Source organism: Delphinus delphis, chromosome 8 (assembly GCF_949987515.2).
Source record: "Delphinus delphis chromosome 8, mDelDel1.2, whole genome shotgun sequence".
Taxonomy (NCBI): domain Eukaryota; kingdom Metazoa; phylum Chordata; class Mammalia; order Artiodactyla; family Delphinidae; genus Delphinus; species Delphinus delphis.
In genome coordinates this window covers 19,003,121-19,030,715 of record NC_082690.1, presented here as the reverse complement: position 1 = coordinate 19,030,715, position 27,595 = coordinate 19,003,121, and the positions used below count along the sequence as shown (strand labels likewise).

Here is a 27,595-nt window from a genome sequence, read left to right as displayed (position 1 = left end):
TAAGAGCATGGAAATGATGATAGAGGCATTAGGGAAAAAAAAATCACACTGACTTCCCATCTCTCATTCCTTTTTGAAAAAAATGCAGAATCAGGTGACCTTCATCACTAATTTCTTCCATTCCCTCATAAGTCAATATGGGTCAAAAACTGGTTGGCTATGGTGCTATTTGTAATAAGTTTATCATCATCAAAAAAATAAAAACGTATACACTGAAGACAGTATGGAAAAACATGGTCCACGCACCTCTGGGGCAAAAACTTGGAAAGGGAGCTCGTGACAAAACAGGTAGCTCATGAGTGTCTACTAGTGCCCTAATAATATTCTTGTCACCAGGCATACTGGTATGTATATCACTAACATTCGATAAGTATTCAATAAATGATGAATGAAAAACAGCCTTGATGGAGTAGATGCCAACTCTAGAAAAAAGGCAATTTAGTAAACATCCTAGGATGAGAGATGTGTATTTCCTAGCAACGATAGCTTAATATATATCCCAAATATAAATACACACAACAGACACAAACACTGACGATGGATGCTTGAAGTAAAGTTAGGCCTTCAGGCTTAATTTCCAAAATGCCATCCTTTCTTATCCACATTCTATCCATTCTTTAGTGGCACAGACCAAATTCTACGTCTCCTGTGACAGTCTCTTCAATCTTCTGAATCAGCCCTAAGTGCACAGTATCTCCTGCTTAAGGAGTTCCAATGGGTATAACCTATTTCCTCAGCTATATTTTAAGGGGTCTCAAGAATTTTCTGTCTCCGTGGGCACTAGCACAGTGCTGTACATATTATGGGTCCTTGATACGCGTTGAATGAATGCCTAAAAGCGTTACCTCTTATGTCATGCAGATATCAATAGCACAGAGTAGGAATCACGACGCTAAGACCCTGGAGAACAGACAGCTCTATGTGGAGCAAAGCTCTCTATTGTAACATAGCTGGTCATGCTACAGAGTCAGTCTTAAGACAGGTGTACTTCTTTCTTTTGTATTTAGGAAACTGAAAACATGTGCTTGGTTGTTGAGTTTCCCCAGTTTGGCATCCGCCGGAAGGATAAGGGCTGTTCTCACCTTCTTTATTTATGTGACCTGACCCACGTTACACACACAAAAAAGCTTATGATAGGAGGCTATGAATGCCAAAATAATAATGTGAGCCTGGGGGTGGGACTCACTTTCTCCAAGGTATATTGGGTACTGAGTGATTAGATACCAATAAGAAAAACCTTACTGTTTTCTTTTCCAAGAAACACAAAACATTTAATTGGATATGGACCTTCAAAAAGAGAAAAACTCATTTATAAATGACCTACTTCATTCTTATGAAAGGATTCTTAAATGTGTTTCAGAATTCGGCCCTGTAGCTATTCATTTCTTATTCTAAGGTGATTTTAATTTTTTAATTTATGACAGTCACATGTATAAATGTGACCTACGGGTTGAGCTCCTCCTGGCCTGAATTTTATATTTAAGCTGCTAAGGGTGTTTAAAACTGAGTGCTGAGTGTTTTCTATGGTACTTCTCATCAAGTACGTAACTCAGGGCAAAACCAGGCAGAAATAAAACAATATCCACATTAACTAGGGAGGGAAACACAGAATATTTTCCTAACATGATTGATCCAACTGGCAGACCAGGGCAAAAGCTATCACCAAACACAAAAACAGGTACTTTTATGTACATCTAATATACAAAGTCAACTAATTTCAAAGAAAGTTCAAAACAAAACAAACAACGCCCTCCCCCCTCCCCACCCTCCCATGGCAGTAGGCTTTTCTTTGATTCTGGGTTTTGAAAGGAATTTGCATGGAGGCCTCTTACCCCAGGTAATGGTTGGCTGTCTCTGTATTTTCACAGAGGATGCCGTGGATGGATTTAAAGTGCAATTTAAATTAGGCATTTTGCTCTCCTATAATATAGCATATATCTTCATGAATGAAACCACATGGACAACTTGATATTAAAAAAAAAAAGAAAAGGGAGTGGGGGTCTGCCAGTAGCAATAGTCAAAACAGAAATATATGGTCAGAAGATTAACGTACACGAAAGAGAACAGAGACACCAAAGAATCTTATGGGAAATCACAGGAGGCTCTGCGCGGCTCCCATCCCAATTTTATCCCTCAGATGGTTTCTTATTTGGAAAGCGATTCTAATGACATTAGTGGCTGAATAGTTATAAAACCATAACAATGTTGATATGGCAAATTGATATCAAATGCTCCTTTCAGTACTCTAGAGCCTGCAAAAATCTTCTGCAGGTCAATCTACCTTTAGATGTGGCCTTCACAGGTAAGTCAGGAGAGCTTCCCCACGCAGGACGGATGGGAGGCAGAGGCGCCCTGCTCCTCCCACCCACCTGTGATTCTGGGTGGGCAGCATCGGGTCAGATTGGGCTTACAATTCCTCTTTTTCAAGGGCCTCCAGGATGAAGATTTAACATATTTTGAGGGAGTCAGGCGACTGGGAACTCACGAAGGCCTGCCTCCCTAACAGGGAGAACAATTCAATTATTCTGGTTATGAAAGATAAAAGATAACACTGGAACACTTCCTTTCAGAGACATCAGAAATCAACTATGACCTTTCGAGTTTAAAAACATTTTTCGATTGCATTTAAAAACAATTTGTACGTTTTTCTTGTAATGAAACGCTGACCTAGGGAATGGGTTTCAGTCACTGCATTTGCCTGGGAGAAAAGAAATAGATGCCCGTGGGCTTCCTCTTCCTCTTAGTTTTTTTTTAAGCTGAGGCTTTATGTTAGTATCACTAGATTTAGCTGTTGAAGCTTTTAAGGCTAATGGTGGCTGTAATGTACCAAACAGTACAAGAGAGAAGAAGAGTGGAGATTAATTTAGCTCTCCATTTCTCAGGATTCAGTCTGGAAGATTTCTTAGGAACCAATCTAAATCTAGGGGATAGCCTGGACCTTTAAAATGGGACACGGAATCATTCAGCTCCATAACTTTTAATCTGTTTGAAGAAAGGACCAAATGTTAAATTCCACAAGTACACTTTCTGGGCAAGATAAATATATATAAGACTGCTTGTTAAGACACAGCAAGCCTATAAGATCACATCCATTAAGGCAGTGGATTCTACAATGTTGTTTTAGTGGCAATTTTAGTGTAACGGCTCTTGGGTGTGCCAGTGAGAATCAGGGCATTCATCACCACAAATGCATTTTGTGTGTAGAGCGGGTTCAGCTGCTAACATCAAGAGGCCAAAGTGCACCTATGAGATCATCTTATATTACCTTGAGCAAAGAGGCCAGGAGGAGAGGAAGAGGAGAAGACAAGTCCCTATAAAGGTACCTGTGATGTGGACAGAAATATAGCATTGTTTGTTTTTAAAATTTCCTCTTAAATGGAGTCTCTGTGGTTGTAACTGTGATAACAGTGAGTTGTAGCTGTTTGAAGACGTGAGATTAGCTTTAGTCTGGAGTGAACTGATTAGCTTTAGTCAGCTGTGAACTGAAGCGCCTCTGCTGAGTCTCTGAGATTGATGGTGAGGGGGGAGGAGTTCAGGGAGTGTTAAGAAAGGTCTTTTTTAAAAAAGCCTAAGCTAGTGAGAGGCCAGCCACAAATGAAAAGTGCTGTTTCATATCAAATCCAAAAATGGGCAGAAGACCTAAATAGGCATTTCTCCAAAGAAGACATACAGATGGCCAACCAACACATGAAAGGATGCTCAACATCACTAATCATTAGAGAAATGCAAACCAAAACCATTATGAGATATCACCTCACAACAGTCAGAATGGCCATCATCAAAAATTCTGCAAACAATAAATGCTGGAGAGGGTGTGGAGAAAAGGGAACCCTCTTGCACTGTTGGTGGGAATGTAAATTGATACAGCCACTGTGGAGAACAGTATGGAGGTTCCTTAAAAAACTACAAATAGAATTACCATATGATCCAGCAATCCCACTACTGGGCATATACCCTGAGAAAACCATAATTCAAAAAGAGTCATGTACCAAAATGTTCATTGCAGCTCTGTTTACAATAACCCGGAGATGGAAACAACCTAAGTGTCCATCATCGGATGAATGGATAAAGAAGATGTGGCACATATATACAATGGAATATTACTCAGCCATAAAAAGAAACGAAATTGAGCTATTTGTAATGAGGTGGAGAGACCTAGAGTCTGTCATACAGAGTGAAGTAAGTCAGAAAGAGAGAGACAAATACCGTATGCTAACACATATATATGGAATTTAAGAAAAAGAAAGTCATGAAGAACCTAGGGGTAAAACAGGAAGAAAGACACAGACCTACTAGAGAATGGACTTGAGGATATGGGGAGGGGGAAGGGTGAGCTGTGACAAAGCGAGAGAGAGGCATGGACATATATACACTACCAAATGTAAGGTAGATAGCTAGTGGGAAGCAGCCGCATAGCACAGGGAGATCAGCTCGGTGCTTTGTGACCGCCTGGAGGGGTGGGATAGGGAGGGTGGGAGGGAGGGAGACGTAAGAGGGAAAAGATATGGGAACATGTATATATATAACTGATTCATTTTGTTGTAAAGCAGAAACTAACACACCATTGTAAAGCAATTATACTCCAATAAAGATGTTAAAAAAAAAAGAGAAATGTGGTATTTATGCCGAATGAATGAAGGCCTTGACCGCCTTAAAATGTAAACCTGACTAGCTACCTAGACGGAACCTTCTACAAGGAGAGGTAATCAAGGCTGGCTCACACCAGCCTTCTTCTTTGCAGAAGACAACTTCTGCAAAGACAAAACAGACCACAGAAGGGCTTTCTTAATGGGTTCACACATGCAGAGGAGTAGCGAAAGGGGTGGTGTAATTTACACTGACATCCAAAGGGCCGTTCATAGGAAACTATGAAAACCTGGTAACAGCAGCTCAAGCTTAATTGGTTTACTACCCGGATAAGAGGTAAGAAATCATGAAAGGTAAACACCTGGTTCGCAGCAAGGAAAGTTGTTAGCATGGTTGCTCTGGAAATCAGTCAGGGAGGAGCATCTTTGTTGCGCTTATTAAGGATGCAGAAAGGGGGAGGAATCTGTCCGCACTGCTAACAAACTGAGTTTACTTAAGAAGCAGAAGAAACTAACAAAAAGCTAAAAGGCAAATACACACAGACAAGAATTTAGGAAGCAGCCTGGATGGAGCCGAGTTTAGGGTGAGACACAAAAACCAACTGATGGATTTTCAGAAGCTTTTCCATTAAGTGCAGGCACTGATGTTTTCGCAAACATCATTCAGAACCATGCTCTCTAGTGGCTTATTTAAAAGTTCTTTGTTCCACTCTAATGGTTAGAAAGGTGAAGAAAACTGAAATTAGACAATCTATTGTTATATTTCATAAACTGATGAGGCCTCCTCTTTCACTGAACACTTAGAATTTTCATCATGTCTATCACACCAACTCCCGTGGAAACTGAAAATGTCTCCGGAAAGTCAATGTAAAGGATGGTCTTACCTAAGGAAATCTTGCACGTCTACTCGACGTGGTGCGGCCATAACCTTTCCCACCCTGGTCGGCAGAGAAAACAACAAGTCTCCCGGACAAGCGACATCAAGCACTGAGAGCCGCTGGGGACCAACCAGGAAGGGGCTGGAGGACATAACCTCCTCCCTCAGTGACGGTCAGAAAAAGGAGACCGCGAAACTCACTTTGAATAGGAGTTTCAGACAGTCCAAAGAGCTAAACCACAGAGTGACAACCGCAGCAGCTCCTCCAGTGTTTAACGGAGGGCAGGAAGGGGTACTCGAGTGCCCAGAGTGGAACAGACGGTGACTCCCCAGGTGACACACGGTCAGTGGGTACTCTCTGGGGCAGGAAGGATGATGCATGTAGGAACGTGGCCCACGTGGACATGTTAAAGGGTGTGTATTTTCCTTCATGTGGATTAAGATGAAATTAAGGCAAGAAGAAGATCCGAAGCCGGGATACTTACCATTTCGTCAACCGTGGCTCAGCACAAGCTATCCGCGTGTTCTCTAAGAGCCAGGCTGCCATTTCCCCCCTAGCATTTTTCTTTGCATGGTGATGCTTAAAAAAGAATTCTGCAAAATATCTGATCTACTGTTAAATGCTTGGATGTTAAAGTCTTTTCTGAGGTCCTTAAGAGTCGACTTGAGAACACAGTATCTAATGTCTTTCAAGTTCCCAAATAAAGGAATAATTCTATTCCAAGGAGTTAAAGGGGCCTTTTAGGCTTCTTGTTATACATACCAGAAAGACAGTGTACATTCAGGACATCTGCAATGGCAATGAAGGTAGGTACCATACCTGCGATGATGGTAAGGATGGTGGTGGTGGTGGTGGTGGTGGTGGTGGTGGTGGTTGTTGTGAGAGGAGGGATAGTTGTGGGGGGATCTGGATAAAGAAAAAAAGGAGAATCAAACCCACAATGCTGAGCACAGCGGTGATCAGTAACGACACAACAAAGGCGTGAAGACGCTGACATGTTGTTTGATGACTTCTCCCTTTAAAAACCAAAGACTCCCCCCGCCGCCCCAGCCCCGCAAAAATTTATCTCTTATAATCATATCCCAAGGCCTTATTCGGAAGAGCTAAGAAAAGAAGAAAAGAGATTTGGGGGCTTCCCTGGTGGCGCAGTGGTTAAGAATCCGCCTGCCAATGCAGGAGACACAGGTTTGAGCCCCGGTCCGAAAAGATCCCACAAGCCGTGGAGCAACTAAGCCCATGTGCCCCAACTACTGAGCCTGTGCTCTAGAGCCCACAAGCCACAACTACTGAGCCCACGCGCTGCAACTACTGAGCCCGCACACCTACAGCCCGTGCTCTGCAACGAGAAGCCACCGCGATGAGAAGCCCGCGCACCACGACGAAGAGTAGTCCCCACTCGCCGCAGCTAGAGAAAAGCCCACACATAGCAATGAAGACCCAACGTAGCCATAAATAAATAAATAAATAAAACAAATTTTAAAAATTTAAAAAGAAAAGAGATTTGTATCAATGAAGTGAACTAGGGATGAGGAGATGAGAAGTAGAGAAGGGAGGAAAAATCAAAACATATGACACGCCCCCCCACCCCCATCCGATTTCAAAGGGTGAGGTTAGACCAACTCAGCCCCTGAGAGGGTCCGACGGTTGTCATTTCATTTTATGCTTTCACCGGTGGGAGAAAGGAGGAGATGGCGCTGATCTATCTAAAGGGCTCCTATCGGCCAAGGGAAAGTGTGCGCCTGCCTCTTGGTCTCTGACTGTTAACTTCATTATTCTCCATCAATACATCCCAGCAGGAAGTAAAACTACTTCTATACTTGTAATAAATACACAGAAGAGAGAATGTCACCACTAAATATCAAGTTCCAGGCATGTGAGATTTTACTGAGATTTTATTTTCTAAAAGTCAATAAATTTTACAACTTATAAGTATTAATCAGTTCATTGCCTTTGCTCAAGCCTGACCTACGTGGGCGACAATGATAAAACTGAAGAACGTTTCCATCTTGTAAACAAGAGAATTAAATATAAACAAGGCTTAACCCTCCAAGACAGGAATCCGATAGGGAATCCTCTGTCAGGTGTCTGATATACTGTATATTCTTCTATCATCTCCAAAATTATTTGGGGGAAAAGAGAAGGCAAATATGAAACAGAAAAAAAAAATCTCAGCCCAACTGATCAAACTGAATGTGTTAAATTGTCAGCAAGACTTTGACTTAAGCAATCATTCTGCTATGATAGAGCGTAAGACGATTTGAAGGCTTTTGATTTTAAATTTTATCTAACGCCCGTCAACTTTTTCTCCGTGACACATCTGGTGTCCTTTTATCTCCAAGTGAGCTCTCAGACTGTCGAATTAATACATCCAAACCTTAATTATATACCGTGTCTTTGTTGGGTTTGGCGGAACTTCCTGGAAGTTTACGAAAACATTATCTTGGCGTTTGGTTATGAGGTCTGCTTAAAAGATTCCTACCGTTGATCAATAATCAGTTTTAATTTTCCTCACAAACTTCTCTCACACGTACACAAATGTACGAATTTGACAGGGAAGAATCAAGAGCAAACCTGTCTGTTTTAGGGGAGACTCTGTTCATTGAAGTTGGGGATGCCAGCAGTTTAAACGACTATTGAAAGCAGCCTCACACATGAGCGCAAAAAAGGAATCCATTAAAAACAAAAATCTCATTCTCTTCCAAGAAGTATAAATGATTCATAATTTCAAACTACCTTGTTAGAAGAAGAACGGACAGTACACGTTCAGTCTTGCTTTTTGGAGTACTTTCTTATGGAGGCCACAGGTGGGGAAGCATTTTGTGACCTGGGAGACCACTGGATGCACCTACATCCTGTGGCAGGTGCAGGTACAGGTGCAGGTAGGGACGCAGGTGACTGGGGGGCACCAGTCCCTGAAGACAACCTGCTCTCTCCATGCCCCAATTCAGCTGTACCCAGAGATGTGCCTTCTCTGTTCTGATTCAATGACAATATTTATCACTGAAAAGGAACATCTGTAGCTGGTATGCTACAATGCTATTTCTGTCTCTATTTCAAAAAGTATTGGCACAAAATGTGCGATGTCCACGATACAATCAAAGTGCACCTGAAGGTGATTTGAAATTACCATTACCAACAGGAGTGGAACAGAGACTGACTAACGAGGGCAGAGACTTCAGAAAAAAGGTCACTAGTTCCTTTCATTTTGTGAAAATCACACACTTCCAATTATTTTCATCACTACTGGGGTAACTTGTCCTTCACATGTGGCTCAAGTGACCTAAATGAATTAGATTCCGTTACCAGGTGTAATGCCTAGATCATTTCTAGCGATAAGAGCAACGTGAGGTCACTATTTAAGAAAATACAGAGTTGGAGCTAATAAGCTATGTTTGACACATAGACGCTAGAAGAACAAAACCAACTGGGGCTCAGGCGCTAACCAGATAGATTCGCCAAGTATAGAAGTTACCTCTAGAGAATTAAACATTTTAAAAGCATGTTAACTCTGAGTTCATAAAGAACTCTGAAAGCTACTGTAGTAGGACAATAAATTGGCTTTGAAAAGAAAACCTACTCACCATCTTCTCAAACTGCTAGAATATTTTATTACTAGACAAGCAACACCTCAGGTGAGTGTTCTAGCCTGTCATCCCAAGCATTACTGCTAGTACAGGTTATGGGAGGGAGGTAGCATATTGTGCATCTAGCAAACTCCTAGACCAGGCGAAGTGCACCATCTTGGGTTGGGGAGATAGGTGGAGGTAGATGTGCTTGCCTACATGGGCAGGTCTCTGTTTCCTGGCTTTCAAATAATGCATTCTGGCCCAGCGAGTTCATTCCCAAACGACAATCTTGCATTGGAGGGAACTGTTCTACCGGGAAGCAGAGAGAGTAAGAGAAACTACAAAGAAAGACACACATTTCACTGTAGACTTTAGAGTCAAAGTTATCGTGGCTCTGAAACATATTTAGTAACCATGTGAACTTGGGCAACTTATGTGACCTTTCTAAGCTTCCTTTTACCATCTGTAAAATGGGATGGCGCTTACCTCGTCATGTTATCGTGGAGATCAGAGGTGATCGTGCCTGTAAAACTGTCACCCTAGCGCATGGAACGAAGTGCGCAAGCCCTCAATAAATGCTAGCCAGAGCTAGGATCCAAAATTATTCAAATCTATCTGTCAAATCCACAAAACGCTTCTCATCTTGAGATGTCGGAACAGTGGGTACAATAAGTCAAAATTGTTTTTCCAGATAACTGAGTCTTCTGAATCAAGGAAGCACATAATAGACTGGTGGAAATTTGTCTCTGCTTTTCATAATCTGCCGTTTTAAAAAAGAGCTGAATGAAAGTCGTCTGTAAACCTGGATAACAGCAAGGCTGGGGCCTTGCATGAGGCTTAAACCCTGATGTTGAGCATGGGAGGGATGTAGAAGCAAAAGGGGGATGGCTGGAAACGGGGCACTCGGCACCTCCTTGCACCTACACGGAGAGCCATTCCCTTCACTCTGATCTCCTTAACTACCGGGGAGAATGAATGCTATTATGTGTAGACCACAGACAACATGGGTAGTGTGCAAAGAAATCACACCTCAGAAGTCTATACATAAAGTGATTAGATGTGAGCCTTTAACTTTGCATTATGCTAAGGAAAACAAAACTCAGGTACAGGCTAAGGATTCTATTTTAATATCCATGTAGATATGAGGTAAAGCATGCTTCTATTCATCAAGGAGACTGCTACTCCTATTTTCTTCATAAGGAAAGTGGCCAGGTTCTAAGACGTTATGGTGTAAATATCCCATATGTAGATTTACATGTGTATATGTGTATATTCACATACACTTACACTTGGATTATTTACCTGGCTCACATGAAGAGAGAAATGCACACACATGTTCATATATTTACAAGATACTGAAATTGTCATGCCTATGGTTACTCATTCTGTGTCATGTCAGCTCATGACTATTTTTCCTGGTGTAAAAGTAACCGAGAGAGTCAACTGGACAGAAGAGACTCAATTCGTCATCATAAGACTAGACAGGCAGTGCACTCCTCAACTAAACAGAGAATATTCACCAGACACAAAATTGACCATGAGCTATAAATGGGAAATAAGTTTAAAATGGCTGGTACAAGTAGGTGCACAATAAATATTTGTTGACTAGAAAGTGAAATTCGTGATCATATGTTTTAATAATCCTGCAAAAAGATATTAAGAAAACAGACAAATTTTTTAAAAAAGCACTTCTGTCTAAAGCAGTAGCTTTAGGTGGTTAACAGAGCTACCAAGGACCTTCTATTTTTTTTCCAAGTATTTACGGGCTTGCGACATATGGAATGTAATAGCTTCATGCTGAAAGTAGGATAGTTGTGCTCATCAAAGCAGGAGAAAGGCTAGCCCAGGTTTCATCGGAAAAGACCACTGGGAATAGACTTTCTGAGCTGAAAAGCCATTAATTGGTAAGGTTGGATTTCGCAGTCATTATTTCTAACATAATCTCCATAGCGTGCGCCTGAGGACAGAGCTTTCCTACTCAGCATGACCAGAGCCTGTGATCTAGAGGGAAGCCCCCAGGATTAGAAGGGGAGAAGAAAAGTTGCTGTCCTCCTAGTGGTAGCACTGGGGTCCACCTTGGGCCAGGCTTCTTTAATTCTTGAAGGAAACAAACTGTTTTTCTGGTTTTCAACTTGACCAAAAGCTCTAGGAGTGAATCACAAGCAGCAGCTACATAATAAATGAGTCAAACGGAAGAGGGCTTCATCTTCTCACGTACCGTATACATACAGCATATAATCCGAATGAGCTTTCCCCACTATGTTGGAAGCCTCACAGCGGTATGTACCATTATCTGTTTTGTTTAGGTTATTGATGAACAGGTTGGGCCCCGACAGTACGGCGTGTTGAGGCATTTCATCATCGACTCTCACCCAAGTTACCATCACAGGCCTGCAGAGGGAATGGGAGAGAGACAGGGTGCATTACGATTTCCCACCAAGATGTCTGCATCAAACCTCCCACCCACACAGTAAATGAGTCCCATGCAGGATGACACAATTAAAGAAGACTTATTGTAAGTTCAGAGAATGAGAGCTGTGAAGGCTTCACAAATCTGTTTGGAATATCATTTTTTTAAAAATATTATCAGGTGTTCAAAAACTTTCAACAGACCAGAAGCAGGAGTCTCATTATTTCCAATTCATCTTCAACAAATCAGCAAATAAACTAATGTGCCCTATTTTTATGCCCTGCTGTGTGCTTTCACACCAATTCAGACAGGACAGAGCTCACCCATTGTTAATCATCTCATTAATTAGGGGGAAAAAAAAATCAAATCCTGGGCTAGTGATACATGCATTAATCTCATGGTTACTAACACGCCGAGATAGTGGCATAGAAAGTTGTGATATTTAAGTGGATTTTGAGTTTCGCAGAAAGGAGTGGACTTTTACAGCTGACTAGTGCTTTCTTTGGCCTCTGCTGTTTGGAAAAAAATTACCTCTTCTCATTCTGGAAAGATGTAATCACTTCCTGTCCCCTTACCCCCTACCCATAACACACCCTCCGCCAACCCAAGACCCCACCGCACCTTCCGAGGCCCCAAGCCACCTTATCTATGTGTTCCTTGGCAAAATGCCTGTCTTCCCTGGCTCTCCAAGGCCCTCACACTGCTCCCCTTCCCCTGTGTGTGCACCTGCAGGTCCCCAGCTCGAGGGACAGGCTCCCAGATCAATGGCTGTGGAGTGACAGCACCTCCACGTGAACTCCTGGGGTCCTATGGTACTTGCTCATCAGAGGGGAGTTTATTTTCGTGATTTAAAGACCACATTTGTATCCATCAGGAAAAAGCAAATTTCACAAGATGCTCCAGGGCCCAAATTGCACACACACCGAGTCTTTTTCAAACTCACTGAATTTATAATCCTTCAAGGCAGCCCCTATGAAATCGAGGCCACATCTAGGGCTGGGCCTGAAAGCTGCCATTTCCCAGGCAGGGCCACAGAGATTCGAGCACAGAAGCAGCTTCCTTTCATTTTCTGCACTGCCGCTAGGAGCAGCATCAGAACCAAAGACCCGTGCTTCGTATGAACGGGCACTCAAGACAGCCGTGTCAAGTAGCACTCCGGTTTTCCAATGGGATGTGAAGTCACAGTTTTTCTTTAATGACACGTGGATTTGTTATCACAACCCAGTAAATTATTTTAAAATGAGCCCTGCATCCGTCCTCCTCGCAGGCAATGGTGAACGGCTCTGCCTGGCAATCAGACCTACCGTCCCGCTGCTTGAAACCACCGGTGGGGGTAAATGCTGAGAACATTCACAACATTTAACGGCAAGTTAAATTACCATTTTTACTGTATGCAATTTCTTGAGAAAATAAATAGGGGATATGCTAGAAGGGTTAGCAGTCAAGTAACCCGTGCTTTTCTCAGACAACCGTGGACCCGGGCCGATTTGAGAGGAACAAGCAAATACCCTCTCTGGCATCAATGTCCCGAAGGAAACATACAATTTACTGTCCCCGTGGCACATGCGACTGAACACAGTACCTTCTTCAGGGGAAAAAAATATAGAAACAAAATAGAGGTTAGCAAGCCATAGACTGTAAATGTAGTTAATATGGTTGGTACTGTAAGTGGCAAGAGGCCTGAGAGAATTTATTTTTTTTGCCACTGGACCGTTTTGGAAGGAAGGCAATTTGCTACCTGGGGCCTAATTCAAACAGTTTACACAAAGAAAGAGCTGAATCTTTTGCAGTGTTCAAAGCAGAAGAAGACTGCTCTGGTAAAGCTGGAAGTACTTAAAACCAAATAACTTCGAAACACCCAAGGAAAAGCGAAGCAGAAGACCATCTCCTCCTTCCTAAAGGCCATCTTTACAACACCAAACGGTGAGGAGAGAGAGAAGCAAATCCTCGCCCCTGGAGAAGGACACACAAAATAGGGAGGGCTGACGTGGGAAGACAGCCCACTGCAGCCAGGCTCCCTCCGGCTCTCTGTTTTCTCAGAGATCAGCGCTTAGCTGTCATGGGGAGAATTCTTTCCGAAGACTTGGGGGAAGCTTTGTGAAAATGCTCTGAGGTCCTTGTATGAATATGCTAGTTAGCAAAACTCTGAGAGGGGGAAAAAACATCATAGCGAGGGGACAGCAGAGGGAGCTCAATGCTGTTTTTTGTTGGGGACCAATAAAATCTGACTGCTCCCCATCACTACGTTGACCTGTTGTTCCATGTGACATGGAGTGTTTTCTCTCTCTGAAACAGTTAAAAACAATTTTCACTCTATTAGAAAGATGAAAGGATTCTTCCTCCTCCCCAAACAAAATGGAATAATAGCTAAGGTGGTACCACCACATGGCTTTTGCTATGTTAGTGATAATACATGTAGTTTCTCTAATTCACTTTCATTAATTTAGCAGGGGCAAGTGAAGTAGCTTTTTTTACACTTTTCGATAAAATAAGAGTGCGAGTCTTTTCCCTTATGCAGTATGTATACATATTCCTTGAGAAAAATTCCCAAACCATTCCTCACTAACAAAACTATTTCTAGTAGTCACTTTTCCTTGAGGGAAGAAGCAAAATGAAAAGTAAGGCAAATTCATTTGCCTACAGCTGGCCCTACACACAGCAGCTTAATTTAAGTCTGAAAACCATCTTTCCAACGTCTTAGTTAGACATTAACACAGAAGGTAGCAGACATATCATTAGATTGTGGGCACACTACAAATTTATTAGGATTATTTTATGTGGGTGAGAGAAAATAGTTCTGACAGTCATGTTGATGATAATAAAAGAGAATTCGCTGAGATTTCAATCTTAGCTGGCGTTTCATTTTTCTCCCAATCTTCACCCTTAAGAACCACAGATATTTATTCCTTTTCACTGAATATTCTTTTAGTTCCTGAAAAATCTTCCATCCTTTACAGCAGGAGACAGGTGACAGGCCAATGAGTTGTGAACGCACATCTGTGTGTTGTGACATTTACTGCTCCTGACCCTCTGCCAACCTTGGCCTTCAGAACTTACTGGGGCTTCCCGATGGCTTCACATGTTAACTCAAGCGCGTCCCCTTCCCGGGTTAGGCCTTGTAGAGGATAAGTCATCTGAATATGCACTTGAGGCTTATCTGTGTGACAACAACACAAAGTATAATGTTTAGCAAATGATATCATCAGGCAGAACCAGACTTGCACGCTGTCACAAACCCCATACTACCAGCACTCACACGCTTCCCATCCTCATGCCTTCAGTAAAATCCTTCTAATTAGTAAGTAATCCTGGCATTTGCTCAAATTAAACTAATAACTCTAAGAAGTGAACCACAAATAGATAAGAGATTCATAAGCCAACCACGCCACATCAAACATTTCCTGTGAAATACATTTTGTTACATTTAAGTTTATCTCCAGACTCACTCAAGCTAAGGGAAATTCATTTGCCTTCATGCTGAGGTGAAGCCAGATATCTGCGTTGCTCAGAACTGATACATTTTATCATAGATCATATATTACTATCTGTGCTCAGAATTGATACATTTTATCATAGATCATATATTACTATGTGACAATATGTTGTGACACTGCATATTAATAAGTCTGCCACTTCTGTGCTCTTGTTTTCAAATGGGAAAGGCAAAACTTCTGAATTCCACTCCAATGTCTAAGAATAAAGAACTGGGAGGTTTTGGTGGCCCCTAATGAAACTCTATGATGGCTCAAGGTAAACATATCAGAAGGAAGGAAACTGATGGTTACCGAGTCTACTATGGTAGGAACCGTCCTTGGTGGTGGAAAAAGCCCAGTTTTAGGGACGAGAACATTGGTACCTAGAGAATGATGTAGGTTGTCCAAGGTCATAGAGGTAGCATAATGAGAGACGGCCCCATGAAATGTACGTTTGGAGGGATTATTGATTCAAACCCACATTTCCCAATGGCAATCCGTAATTAAAGCCAAGTATACCGAGTATAGCTTCCTAATGCAGTCAGGTATTTAGGTATTCCTAAGTGATGTATTCCTAGGCGTAAGTGAATACTTCAGTGATGTAGGTATCCTTATTTCCACTAGCTATTTAAAAACTGTGTTTGTGAGTTCGTGGGGCTGTGGGTATGAGAGAGGAACGCTAGGAGGTACAGGGAATGGGGAGGGAAGGGGGAGGGGTTGGAATTAACTTAGACACACACACGAATACATTTACAAATAAAACCTGAATGGAATTGGGAGGGTTTTTTTTTTCCCCTTTGCTGAACTAATAAGCTATTAATCCCTAAATCATTTTTCTCATTTAATTTCATGACTTTGTAAATGTATATTTTTGGAAATGTACCCAAGAGGTAATAAATGTGAGAGGGCAAGACATCAGTTGGCTGAAAGGTCAGAACAATTGCCACAACTTTACTTTCTCGGACAATCACACCACCCAGACAACAGCCCCTCGGCCTTTTACAAGCAGTGGTTCGCTCATTGTCATTCACCCTATGGTATCAGGGAGCAAAGAGAAATATGGCGGGGCTCAACCACCTCTCCCTGTACACAGCCAAACAAGCTGCACGAGGTCCTCTCTAGGGATGGCTGTTTTCTGGATGTATTTTTACAGTCGTGTTATTAGCACTGGATCTTTCTGTCTCTGAAAACCACGTGGCATTCAAAACCTTTTAAGAGAGGCTTCTTGTACATCGGTGGGCACTGTACACTGAATTGGTAATGCTTAGCTTCCTGAGGAGCTAAGTCACTTGCCAGTGAACATAAGTTAACTGGGACTGAAAGGTCCAGCTGACCCCTGAAAGTAACACGATTCTATTCTTAGACTTGTTGGCAAAGGCAATGTTTATGAGGAAAATGGCCTAGAGGTCTCCAGATACTGATAGCTGGGTGGGGAAGCTAATCATTAAAAAAAGGCAAAAATACTCAAAAAGGATAAACAGGATGACCTTAAATGAGCACTGGCTGCTGGGCAAGTGTCCTGGGCACCCACCTTTGAGAGCTACAGACAATACTGTAGGCTAAATACAACCATTGGGTGACATATGTGGGTCTATTATTTTTGGTGGTATAATACACTTGCACACAGAGCTAGTTGGTAAAGTTTATTAAAAAAAAACAACGCACAAGATATCAAAAAAAAAAAATGGTAGAAGGTTATGCCACTGAAAACACAGACAACAAAATACCGGCTCCCCTGCTCAGAAACAGCAGCACTTCTGGAGTTCCTGGTTAGGGAACCTCTGTCATCCTTATCCAACCATTCTGAGGAAACCTAAATTTAAAGCCCGGAATTTGGGCTGAAACATAACATTTTCTTATAGGTTAATCTCTGATCCACAGAAGGTCTACATTTTCCATGCACTGCCGACCTCGGCCCATTAATTAAGGAGAAGCAGAAGGCTTGCTGGCCAGTGTGGAAGGCTCTTTTGTCCTCTTTTCTCCTTTGTGTAATTTACAAGCAAACAGAGAGAGTATATTTTTCAGCACAGTGCACTAAGGGTTTTTACACACTCAGCTTCCATTAATAATAAAGACGGTGTTGAAAATCTATCCACCCTGCCTTTTCAGTACCACTGAGTTTGTTTTAGTTAAATGCTTTTTATGTTCCTAATGGCTGTTTGCCAGTTGTCAATTACTCACATAAATTAGGAATAACAAGCTAAGGCCTTGCTATACCTGGAATTTACATTTAAAAAATCATATACTAAGCCATAGGAAATACACCTTCAATTTTGATAACGGATTTTCCCAATTTACTCTCTAGGTTTCTGGAGAAACATCTACCATCTACTTATGGGTACAGCTGCCACAGTCATCTTAATAGGTCGCTGGAAAGGTAAACATTAATCTTGCTTGTATTATACAGAAAAATGTCCTCCTCTGTTGACACAGGCAGTATTTATAGGCATATTATTCGACCGTGGGCAGCTGAGCTATCTTCATGCCCAGCCTAGGAGCCAAATAGAGGGTCTGTGTGCCAAGATCCATCTCTGGGTGAAGGAAACTTAAAAAACAAATTCAATTCCCCCTCCTTTGCCCTGAAAGAGGAACTGGAGCCTTCCCAACAGGCGGAATGGAAACCCTGGGGCTCCACTGGCACCTCTAGAACCCAGGGCTGCTACGTTTTCCCAGGATAATCCTGACCACAATCCGACTATGTCAAAATACTGAACACTCCAGATGGCTGATTGAATAGCCCAGAAGCTCATCATTTATATTTTAATTATGTCCATAAATCAAACGTTATAACCCACCAAATCTTTTCTGAAACAGGACCAGACTCCAAGATTTATTTTTAAGTAATGAGGTAAGGCCCAGAACATTTTCTGGGTGATCATTTTACGCCTCGGTTGGTGTTGGAAGGCACAAAAGCCAGATGACACTTTCTGCCCAAGTGCAATAACTGTCTAGAAATGTACTGCAGAATGGCTTAATGTCACTATAAAATGGAACTGCTATATAAAAATAAGAAAAATAGTTAGGTCTGTGCACTCATGGAACATTACAGTTACAGAGATGGTACCACCAACAGCTAATAAGTTAGGTCGAGGGATCTGGGGTTTTCATAATCCACTGTAATTTTTTAAAAACCCCGTAAAAGACGTTTAGCAAAGCTACTCCAGCAGACAAAATTCGTCCATTGGTCCAAGTCGCACAGAGGGTTAAATACCAGGAGACTTTAGGTCACACTACAGTAGCAGCCAATTAAAAAAATCATCTGAGAAAGACATTCTGATCTGATGAGACTTTCTTTAGATGGACTTTGCTCTCTCTATAAAGGGAAAAAATATATATATAAAAGGAAACTCTTAAAGAGGTTAGAATGGCTTGCTGGCAGATTACAGTTGATGTCATGCCAGTCTGACCTTGTACCATATTCTATGATCTTTTCAGAAGATGAAACTCAAGACTCTGGAACCTGTATTTCGCTTTCCTATGTAAATGAAAAGTCACGGTCTCCTTCGCTCTAGATTACCGCACTAACATATCAGGTCTTGAAAATTTCTTAGTTAAAAAAAGTACACCGTGGTTTCCTTTTGCCTGGGATATTATCCTCCCCATGTACCAGAGAGGAGCATTGCTGAGATAAGAGGGAAGGCGCCCTGACACCACGGCAGGAGGAGACCTGTTAGCCCAGGGGCTCCTGACGCTTTCCCTGCCTGAGATTTTCTAAATCAGGGGACGTGGGCCTCAAACGTTCGTTCATTGATGTGCTGACTGCAAGCAGGCCCAGGAACCCAAGTGCAAATCTGTTCCTGCAGGCTCTTTGCATCCCTTACTTAGATTTCATCCAACATTCTGAAACACCTGTTAGAGTGAGACTGGATGCCTGTTGACCAAGTGTTCATTGTTTTGGGCCTACCAGGGAGAACTCAAGGGCAGTGTGGGCCCAGATGGAATCAGAATGGCTGGGTTTGGTTTGGGTCAGTGCCTGTGCATTCAGGTGGGGAAGCACTGACAGAAGGGTCTTTGTCAATCATGGGGGATTACTGCAGTTTGGAGGAGCACGACAATGCCGAGATGCACCTGAGATTTGGTGAGTATTAGGGGCTGCTTGAGCTCAAAGCAGAATCAACCCCTATAACATGGCTGCCTAAGCTGTTGGGAGAGCCCAGCTTTGCTCTGAAGGAGGGCGATGTATCACGAGGTCATTGGGGCTGGTGAGAGAACACAGTCCCAGCGAGCTCTCAGAGGACTTAAAAAGAACATCTTGCAAAAGGTTTGCTTCCCATTGTCATAATACATTCACGAATAATTTTCACTGCCATTTATTTTGTTTGTTTGCAAGGTGAAGGACCTCCTGCTGTTACATCTGTTGTATGAACTGGAGCACTTAAACTGCTATTCTTGAGGAGGGCTGAGCTATGATGAGTGGGATGAGTCAAACCTGGGGGGACGGATGTGGGACCGAAGAGCATGTGCCACATTACACAGTAAAATGCAGTTTCCTCTTGTTGCAACTTGTAAGTAGCTTTGTGGATATTGAAATTACTGTTTACCCAACAGAATCAAATTTTATTCTGTGATGTTGTGGCGGAGAGTAGCTTCCAGTGCCTTTGAAGTGGGGTGCACACTCACCCACACAGCACTCTTCCATATCTTTGAGAAATCTTCAGAATTAGAAAGTGAACACTGGGTGAGAAAATTCTCATAGCAAGATTTTCTGCACAAGAACGTTAGCTCTGTAACAAGAAAAGGTTTTGTTTTTTGTATCCCTGGTGCCTAGACAAGTGTCAGTGCCTGGCACATAGTAGGCGTTCAATACATATTTACCAAGTGAATGAATGAATGAGAAAGTGGGGGAACACTGGGGCATGGACTTCTAGCTCTGCTACTGGTTAAACAAAAACAAAACAAAAACAAGCAGATCATGAATCCCTCGAAGCCCTGTTATAAGATACACAAGGCCCATTAAAATTTTCAAGTGTTTATTTGAGCATCCATTTGAACAGGGCAGCCCAGACTGAAAATGCTCCAATAGGAGCTGGGGGAAAGGTTTTAATAGAAAAGACACGGAAGTAAAGCAAGTGAATGATCTGATTGGCTGGAGCTTGAGCAGTTGCCTTTTCTGGGAAGCCTGGTTAGCTGTTTGTGATTGGCTGGGCCTAAGTTTCATTGCCTTGGAGTGCATTGGCTTTGGTTTAGGTTTTGGTTTGCCTACATAAGCTACCAAGGTATCAGAGTCACCTTATTAGATTGGTCTAATGGCCTCCTTGTTTAATCACTTTAACAGCCCTCATTGCAAAATACAATTCTATTTTTCTTTTAGAAAGTTAATCCAGCTCCCACAATGTGAGGTCCAACCCGCGTGTCTGAGTTGCGCACCTCCACTTCACTACACATTTATTTAGCATTTTGGGTATATTCCAAGGTGGTATCTCAAATGAAATCATAAAGAATGTTGTTGAACCATTCTTTTTATTTATTTTTTTGTTAACCACCTTAAGTATAGGAAGTTTTATTTGTTTGTTCAACATTTTTAAAAACATATGTTTTTTTAAATTGAAGTATAGTTAATTTACAATGTTGTGTTGGTTTCGAGTGTACAGCAAAGGGATTCAGGTTTACATATATATATATATATATATATATATATATATGTATGTTCTTTTTCAGATTCTTTTCCATTATAGGTTATCATCAATACAAGATATTGAGTATAGTTCCCTCTGCTATACAGTAGGTCCTTGTTGGTTACCTATTTTACATATAGTAGTGTGTATATGTTAATCCCAAACTCCTGATTCATCCCCCACTCCCCCCAGCGATCCCCTTTGGAACATTCTTTTTAGATTTTGAGATGTTAGCTTTACAACCATTGAACCTTCCACAGAATCAAAATCTGACCTTGAGTTAAAAACCATTAAGAGAGCACATTAGAAGACTAGTTTCACTACATAGTATTCAATGTCCACAGCCACAGAGACACATCCTTTCCAAATACATTAGGTCAGACAGTGAGATGTGGGAAGACAGATGTGGGAAGAGGCCTCTTTCTACAGGGTGTGGCTTCAGAAGGCAGGGATGATGGCAAAGTCTTTCTTCCCTAAGAGTCATGTCATTCAAGTCTTGTTCACAATGGAGTTGGCCCAATATTTACTCTTTGTTTTTTGAGTTCTAGTGACTCAGCCTCCTGCCCCCTTTGGCACTGCAGAATGCCTCACTAACACTCTATAGAGTTAATGGCATCAGGAACTTGGACCCCCTTCTACTGTGTGTTAACACAAAAAATGATAGGTTAAAACATTAGTTTGAATCAGGGGGGTCTCCATGCCTTGATTATTTTTCAGGAGGAATAATAAATACTGAAATAACTTCCCTGGAACTCAATTCATTGCTTTAAAAAAATAAAAGAAAGGGAGAGTGGGAGGAAGAGCATATTCTGTTAAAAAAAAAGAGACCGGAGGGGCTTCCCTGGTGGCGCAGTGGTTGAGAGTCCCCCTGCCGATGCAAGGGACCCGGGTTCGTGCCCCGGTCCAGGAAGATCCCACATGCCGCGGAGCGGCTGGGCCCGTGAGCCATGGCCGCTGAGCCTGCGCGTCCAGAGCCTGTGCTCCGCAGTGGGAGAGGCCACAGCAGTGAGAGGCCCGAGTACCGCAAAAAAAAAAAAAAAAAAAAAAAAAAAAAAAAAAAGAGAGAGAGAGAGACCGGAGATCAGAGAGAAACAGGCCAAATATGAAAACGCCAGCTATTACGCTTTGAAGAATATAACCTGGGAATAGAATTGATGGGGGAGAGGATGGGATGTGGGAGCTGCCGTGGTAAACTGTGTCTTATCCTCCACTCCAAACAGGAAAGATTTTCCCATTTCCAGGTTTTTTCTCCCTCCTTCACTGCAGGACACTATCGATACCAGAGAAACATTTATTTTGGCACAAGGAACAGGTTTTGATCATCTCCCTCAATGCCCAATTTTCCCCCAATTGAGGGAATGAAAGAAGAAAAATCTAGCCTTCTGTGGACCCTCAATGAACAGGAATATGGATTTACAAAATATCTGGCTACACTGAGTCAATAAAACTCATTTGGAAAATGATGTCCACGAACACAATTAACTGGCAGATGATAATCCGAGCAGGGAAGGCGTTCAAACATCCATTTTTTGAGTCTTTGGCTTCATTCTCCCTTTCAAAACATATCTCTTAAATTTTTTTTTCAGATATGCACACACACACAAAACCCTCACTAGATGAGGATTTTTGCAAAACATTTTAAAGAGCAAGGCTACGATGGGGGAAAGCAAAAGACACACAGCAGTAATTCCAGAGCTTCGGATACACCTCGGTCCAGAGTAAGGCTTCCCCCCTTGCACAGCAATCTGAATTCCATACTGAGGGTCACACCTTTTCTTTGAATTCCCAGCTTATGTCGCTATGTGTTTCCACCTTGATGCTATTTAGACAGTTTTCTTTTAACGTGCAGACAGTGAACTGTTCTCCTTTAAACAGGCTTTTATTTGACAAGAGTACGTTCGCTCAGATCTGAAGCTCCACTAACCGTGCTACAATTCTACCACATTCTGCTATAATCAACCCTGTTGTAAATTTGAGCAACGCTATATACACAGACATTGGAAAGAAAAAACTGCACAGAAAGAGTTTAGGGTCATATAGCTCAGAACATTAAAAAGCAAAACTGTTCTCTGCCTAACATCTAAGGAAAGAGAGCTTTGAATTCCAGCTCGCGAGCACAATTACTTTCTGTTTTAAACATTTAACTGCGTGCTGCCGTATCCTTGCTGAGTCTTAGAATGAAAGCTAGAAAACTAAGAGCCCTACTGTATGTTCTTCCTTCCCAGCAACGGTCCTATGAGAAAACCTTATTAATGAGCTTGCAAACGAGCACCCAACAGGGAAATGCCACAAACAAGAGCAGCTAATGCCCCGGAAAATCAAATAACCGAACACTTGGCTGATTGTGGTGCCTTTCATATTTTTAATAAAAAGAAGGGAGGGGCGACTTTAATTCACTAATTCTGAGAGGTCAACACCTTGCTGAACAAAACAACTCACTTATTTATGTTCAGAAATTTCCAGATGATAAATTACATGGACGTTAATCACTTCAATGCATACTACACAATTAATATCTGTACTCACCAAAAACTTAAGGATTATTTAAAGCATAACAGCATACACATCTGGCTGATTTTTCACATAATTGGGCACCACAATTTCTCCTGGTACCATATACAAGTGGCTTAACAAACAAACACTGCAAAATTCTGTGTTCAATTAATTAGGACTTAAACCCACACGACAAAAGGGATTCCAAGTTGGAGCTCAAGCCTTGTCTTCTAGACAATATGGTGGCTCTCCGTGTCAAGGGGAGTGTGCAACCCTTCCCTTCATTTTATCCCTCCTCCTTGCTCCTGTCATTTTTAAAGTAAGATATTTAGTGGCATACAATGTAGGTTTTCATTTCCTTTTTAAAAAATAGTATTTTCTAAAAGGACATAATTTATACAGCATTCAAATCCATTATCTGTCATTTTACTCTGTTCTTATCCTGATTAATATCCATCCATCTTAGATGAGGTAGAGAGAGGTTTCCAAAAATCTTCATGTAGCAAAATGGGCCAAGGTTGAACTGAGTATACTTAACACCAATCCTATCAGGTTAGATTTGCCTCGAAGGTAGTCTCATTTCCCCAGAGTAGAGTAATTCTTAATCTGAGGTCCATGGACCAGCTCAGGATGTCCTGGTGATAAACTAATGTTTATCACTGATAGTATAAGAAATCTTTTTAGGTGGCAAAGGAAAGGACATTAAAAAATAATAGTTGTATATTTATCTTAAAGTTTACTAGATAGAATATACATAGCAAATAAAACTCATAATTTTACAGGTGTTTTTACACAGGTCTTGGTTAGGTTAAAGCAATAAAATGACTTAAAAATTCTAAATATGATACGAACACAGATGACCCGTGGATTTGGTAAAACTTGTGAATGTGGCCCTTGAATACCTAAAATTAGGAAAACTGTAAATACACCCCTTATACTGGAAGTAAAATGTGGTGAATGTCATCATTTCCAGCTCTATAGCTGTCAAAGGATTTTAAAGGGGTCAACGATCCCCAAAAGTTTAAGAACTGCTGAGTCCAGAGTTTGGGCCAATTAAAAAATAACGGTCTAATGTTACTCCTCAAAGAGTATCCAAAATAATTCACCATCCATGCACACTGGCTACTGAATCTCAGGCATTCAGGTATCTCTTCTTTTTACATGGCCATCAAGAATGTATGTATGTGTATAACTGAGTCACTCTGCTGGACAGCAGAGACTGGCACAACACTGTAAATCAACTATACTTCAAAAAAAAAAAAGAGAGACATGGTGTGGCTTGTCTGCAGAGAGGGGCCTCCTATGGGGGGAATGGAGCTGAACCCCCAACACCACTGGCCAAGGTCTGAGAAAGTTCTAGTGCCCAAAGACTGAGTGCCTTGAGCACCTGAGGCACGAGGTTTTTTGTTGTCCATAGCTGCTGGTGTTCAAGAAGAGTAAAGCTGGTAGGTGATGAAGTAGAGAATTCCAATGTGTCTGAAGATGCTACATAAGGAATTCCTGGCTGACTCCGCAAATTTTTCAGTAGTGCTCTAGAGAGGGAGGGTAGTGACCTGTCAGGTGACTTTCTTGAGCATGAAGCATCGTATTAAGATGCCAGATGGGACTCTAAACTCCATTCAGATTAACACATTGCTTTGTAATCCTTAACCTTCTTTTATGCAAAAAGACATTTTTCCTATATACATTCCAAGAAATGGAATATCAAAGGATAAAATGTTTGTGTGGCTTACGCTGGGTAAAAAAACAGAGTCTCCCATAAAAAGGTGACATGTTAAAGTTAAAAATGACCCAGGGATGTGTCTTCAGTTTGGGGAAGGCATTAAAGTCACTTTCCTGCAGTTAAGGGCCAGCAGTACTTTGTAAGACTGAAGTCAAATGGATTCAGATACACAGCTTTATTCCTTTTCTTAGAAGGACAAATCTCACTTGAATCTTCAAAAGAAAAGGCTTTATAAAGATCATTGGCAAGTCTTCCAAGGGGTAGGAGGTGTAGTGCTTGAAATATTTTGCATTTGGGAATGAGTGTAATTTTGTAGGTGGGTGGGGCTATATTCTATTTAGAAGATACTCTGGGAAACTAAGAGTTTAGGGGTGGGAACTGGGTGAACAGCTACTCAGGTCTCACAAAGGAGCTAATGTATTATTAAAGCTAATGGGCCCCTACAAGGAAAGTTAATGGATATTAAGTTTGCTTAAATGAATTACATATTAACAAAGTCACAAGAAATCTACTATCTGCCAACTTAGATAATATCTGATCTTTTCTGTTTTCCCATTATAGGGACATTACACCACAATAGTTTTAGTGATATGAAAATTATAAGCACGATGCCCATAATGAAGCTACATAATGAAGTAGATGAAATGAATTAACAAGAAAAACTGGCATTACGTAATGTTCAATTGAGCCAAGCTCACGAAGTGGAATGGGATGGCTTTGTAGAAGCAACTTTTTATAACTTTCTCCATCCCCTGTTTTGCTCAGGCAACCTAAGCAGGTGATACAAATCATAGGGGGATTCATGGTGCCCACCCCTGCCACCACCAAATACATACCTAATTCCTAACCTCTGGAACCTGTGACTGTGGCCTTATTTGGAAAAGGATTCTTTGCAGATGTAATTAAGTTAAGGATATTGAATTGAGACCATTCTGGGTTACCCGGGTGGGCCCTAAGTCCAATGACAAGTGTCCTTATAAGAGACACACAGAGAAGAGAAGAAGGCCAGGTCAAGATGGAGACAGAGAGTGGAGTGATGTGGCCACAAGCCAAGGAACACCTGGAGCCACCAGAAGCCAGAAAAGGCAAGGAAGGATCCTCTCCCTAGGGCCTTTGGAGGGAATTTGGCCCTGCCGACACCTTGATTTCAGACTTCTGTCCCCTAGAACTGTGAGAGAATAAATGTCTGTTGTTTATTAAGCCATTAAATTTGTGGTAATCTGCTACGGCAGCCCTAGAAAATTAATAGAATAATTCATAGAGAGTAATGCTTTTCCTTTATCTGATGCCCAATCATTGACATCCAAACAAACTCTAGTAACATTTTCACTAGGCACACCCAAAGGCCACCTGGAATTTTGCAGAGGCCAAGTTACAGAAGTCTTTTGATAAAAAGTGAGAAGCTGGCTATTCAGCCACAACTTTGGTGCAAGGATAATTTTGTGCAGAAAACAGACATTTTTTCCACAAGTAGGAGAGCCCAGAGGAGAAGATGAGGAGAGCATCTTTAGTCCATAGGGCACAGTGAGGAGAAACCTCACTCACCACGATCCAGCTTTTACTGATGAAGCCATCAAGACCGCGGCACTCATCCCAAAGAGTTCCACTTTTAAACTCATCGCTATAATTTAAGCTAAAATAGAAGAGAACTTGCAATCTAAAACAAGATGCTGATGTTCAGTGGGAATAAAATCCCTTCTATAAAAAAATTCAGCACTTATGATGGGGTTAATAAAGCTGGGGGCGGGGGGCGGCTGGGATTACCCTAGATTTTGAAGTTGGCATAGAAATGATTACAGTCAATATTCACTAAATTTAATTAATTAAGTCATGCACTAGAGCAGATGGAATCATTTTCAAGTTTTACATTTGGGTTAAATGTAGTATTTTCAAAATCCTCATTGGCACTCTATAATATGGCAGTGTTTCAGTAGAATAATCCTTTGATTATTTTTCTACCAAGACAACAAGATGAAAATTCTACCTAAACTATATAAAAACATATGTATTCAATAAGTGGCTTCTGAAGTGTTTTTAAAGAACTGCTACTCTATACCCTCAGGATAAAATACTTGGGTAATGCTATGGTTTGAGTGTTTGTGTCCCCCCCCCCCCCCGCAAAAACTTATACGTTGAAATGCTGATCCCCAATGTGATGGCGTTAGGAGGTGGGGCCTTTGGAAGGTGATTAGGTCAGGAGGTTCGTGAAACCCTCATGACTGGGATTAGTGCCCTTATAAAAGAGGCTGCAAAGAGCTCTCTAGCCCCTTCCACCATGTAAGGACACCGTGAGAAGGCGCCAGCCATGAACCAGGAAGAGGGACCTCACTGGAACTTGACCATGCTGGTACCCTGACCTTGGACTTCCCAGCCTCCAGAACCGTGAGCAGTAGATATCTGTTGTTCATAAGCCACCAGCCTGTAGTAGTTCGCACAGCAGCCAGAAAGGACTAAGACAGGTACTCACACTGTACTTCTAGATACCGCTGGGTCTGCAAGTTTCCAGTGACGGCAGGGTGCTCCACCTGACAGATCACCGGGACCCCGTCATCCTCCTTGTGCACCTTCAGCATCAGCTGACTAGTCACGGTGTACATGTCTGACCACTCCTCCACCTCCGATTTGCCTGGGGGGACATACCAAGAAACCAGAGCTGAGTGAGTCTCACTCCTTTCTTAAATATCCTCCCCTCCCTCCCTCTGCCCCAACGTTACTATTTTAATAAACATAATGGAAGTCACTCCAGATAAGGGTAATCTGGGGGTAGATAACTGATAAAAGGATAATTTCCTACTTTTCAGCCTTGCAGGATAGTATTTAAGATAATCAACTCTACATACTATTTACTATT

At 41.8% G+C, this 27,595-nt stretch overlaps 1 protein-coding gene across 4 annotated transcripts in view; it reads right to left on the bottom strand.

Annotated features, from left to right (window-relative positions):
• Positions 1-27,595, bottom strand: part of CADM1 (cell adhesion molecule 1) — a 334,266-nt gene that overhangs the window by 29,472 nt on the left and 277,199 nt on the right. For 3 of the 4 annotated variants that reach the window (XM_060017915.1, XM_060017916.1, XM_060017917.1), the window contains exons 5-8: positions 27,212-27,370; positions 14,498-14,597; positions 11,249-11,421; positions 6,284-6,370 (exon numbers count right to left, since the gene is read on the bottom strand). In XM_060017915.1, coding sequence (XP_059873898.1) covers positions 6,284-6,370; positions 11,249-11,421; positions 14,498-14,597; positions 27,212-27,370 — 519 coding nt within the window. The remainder of the gene's footprint in view (positions 1-6,283; positions 6,371-11,248; positions 11,422-14,497; positions 14,598-27,211; positions 27,371-27,595) is intronic. The other variant, XM_060017918.1, reaches the window with a different exon arrangement.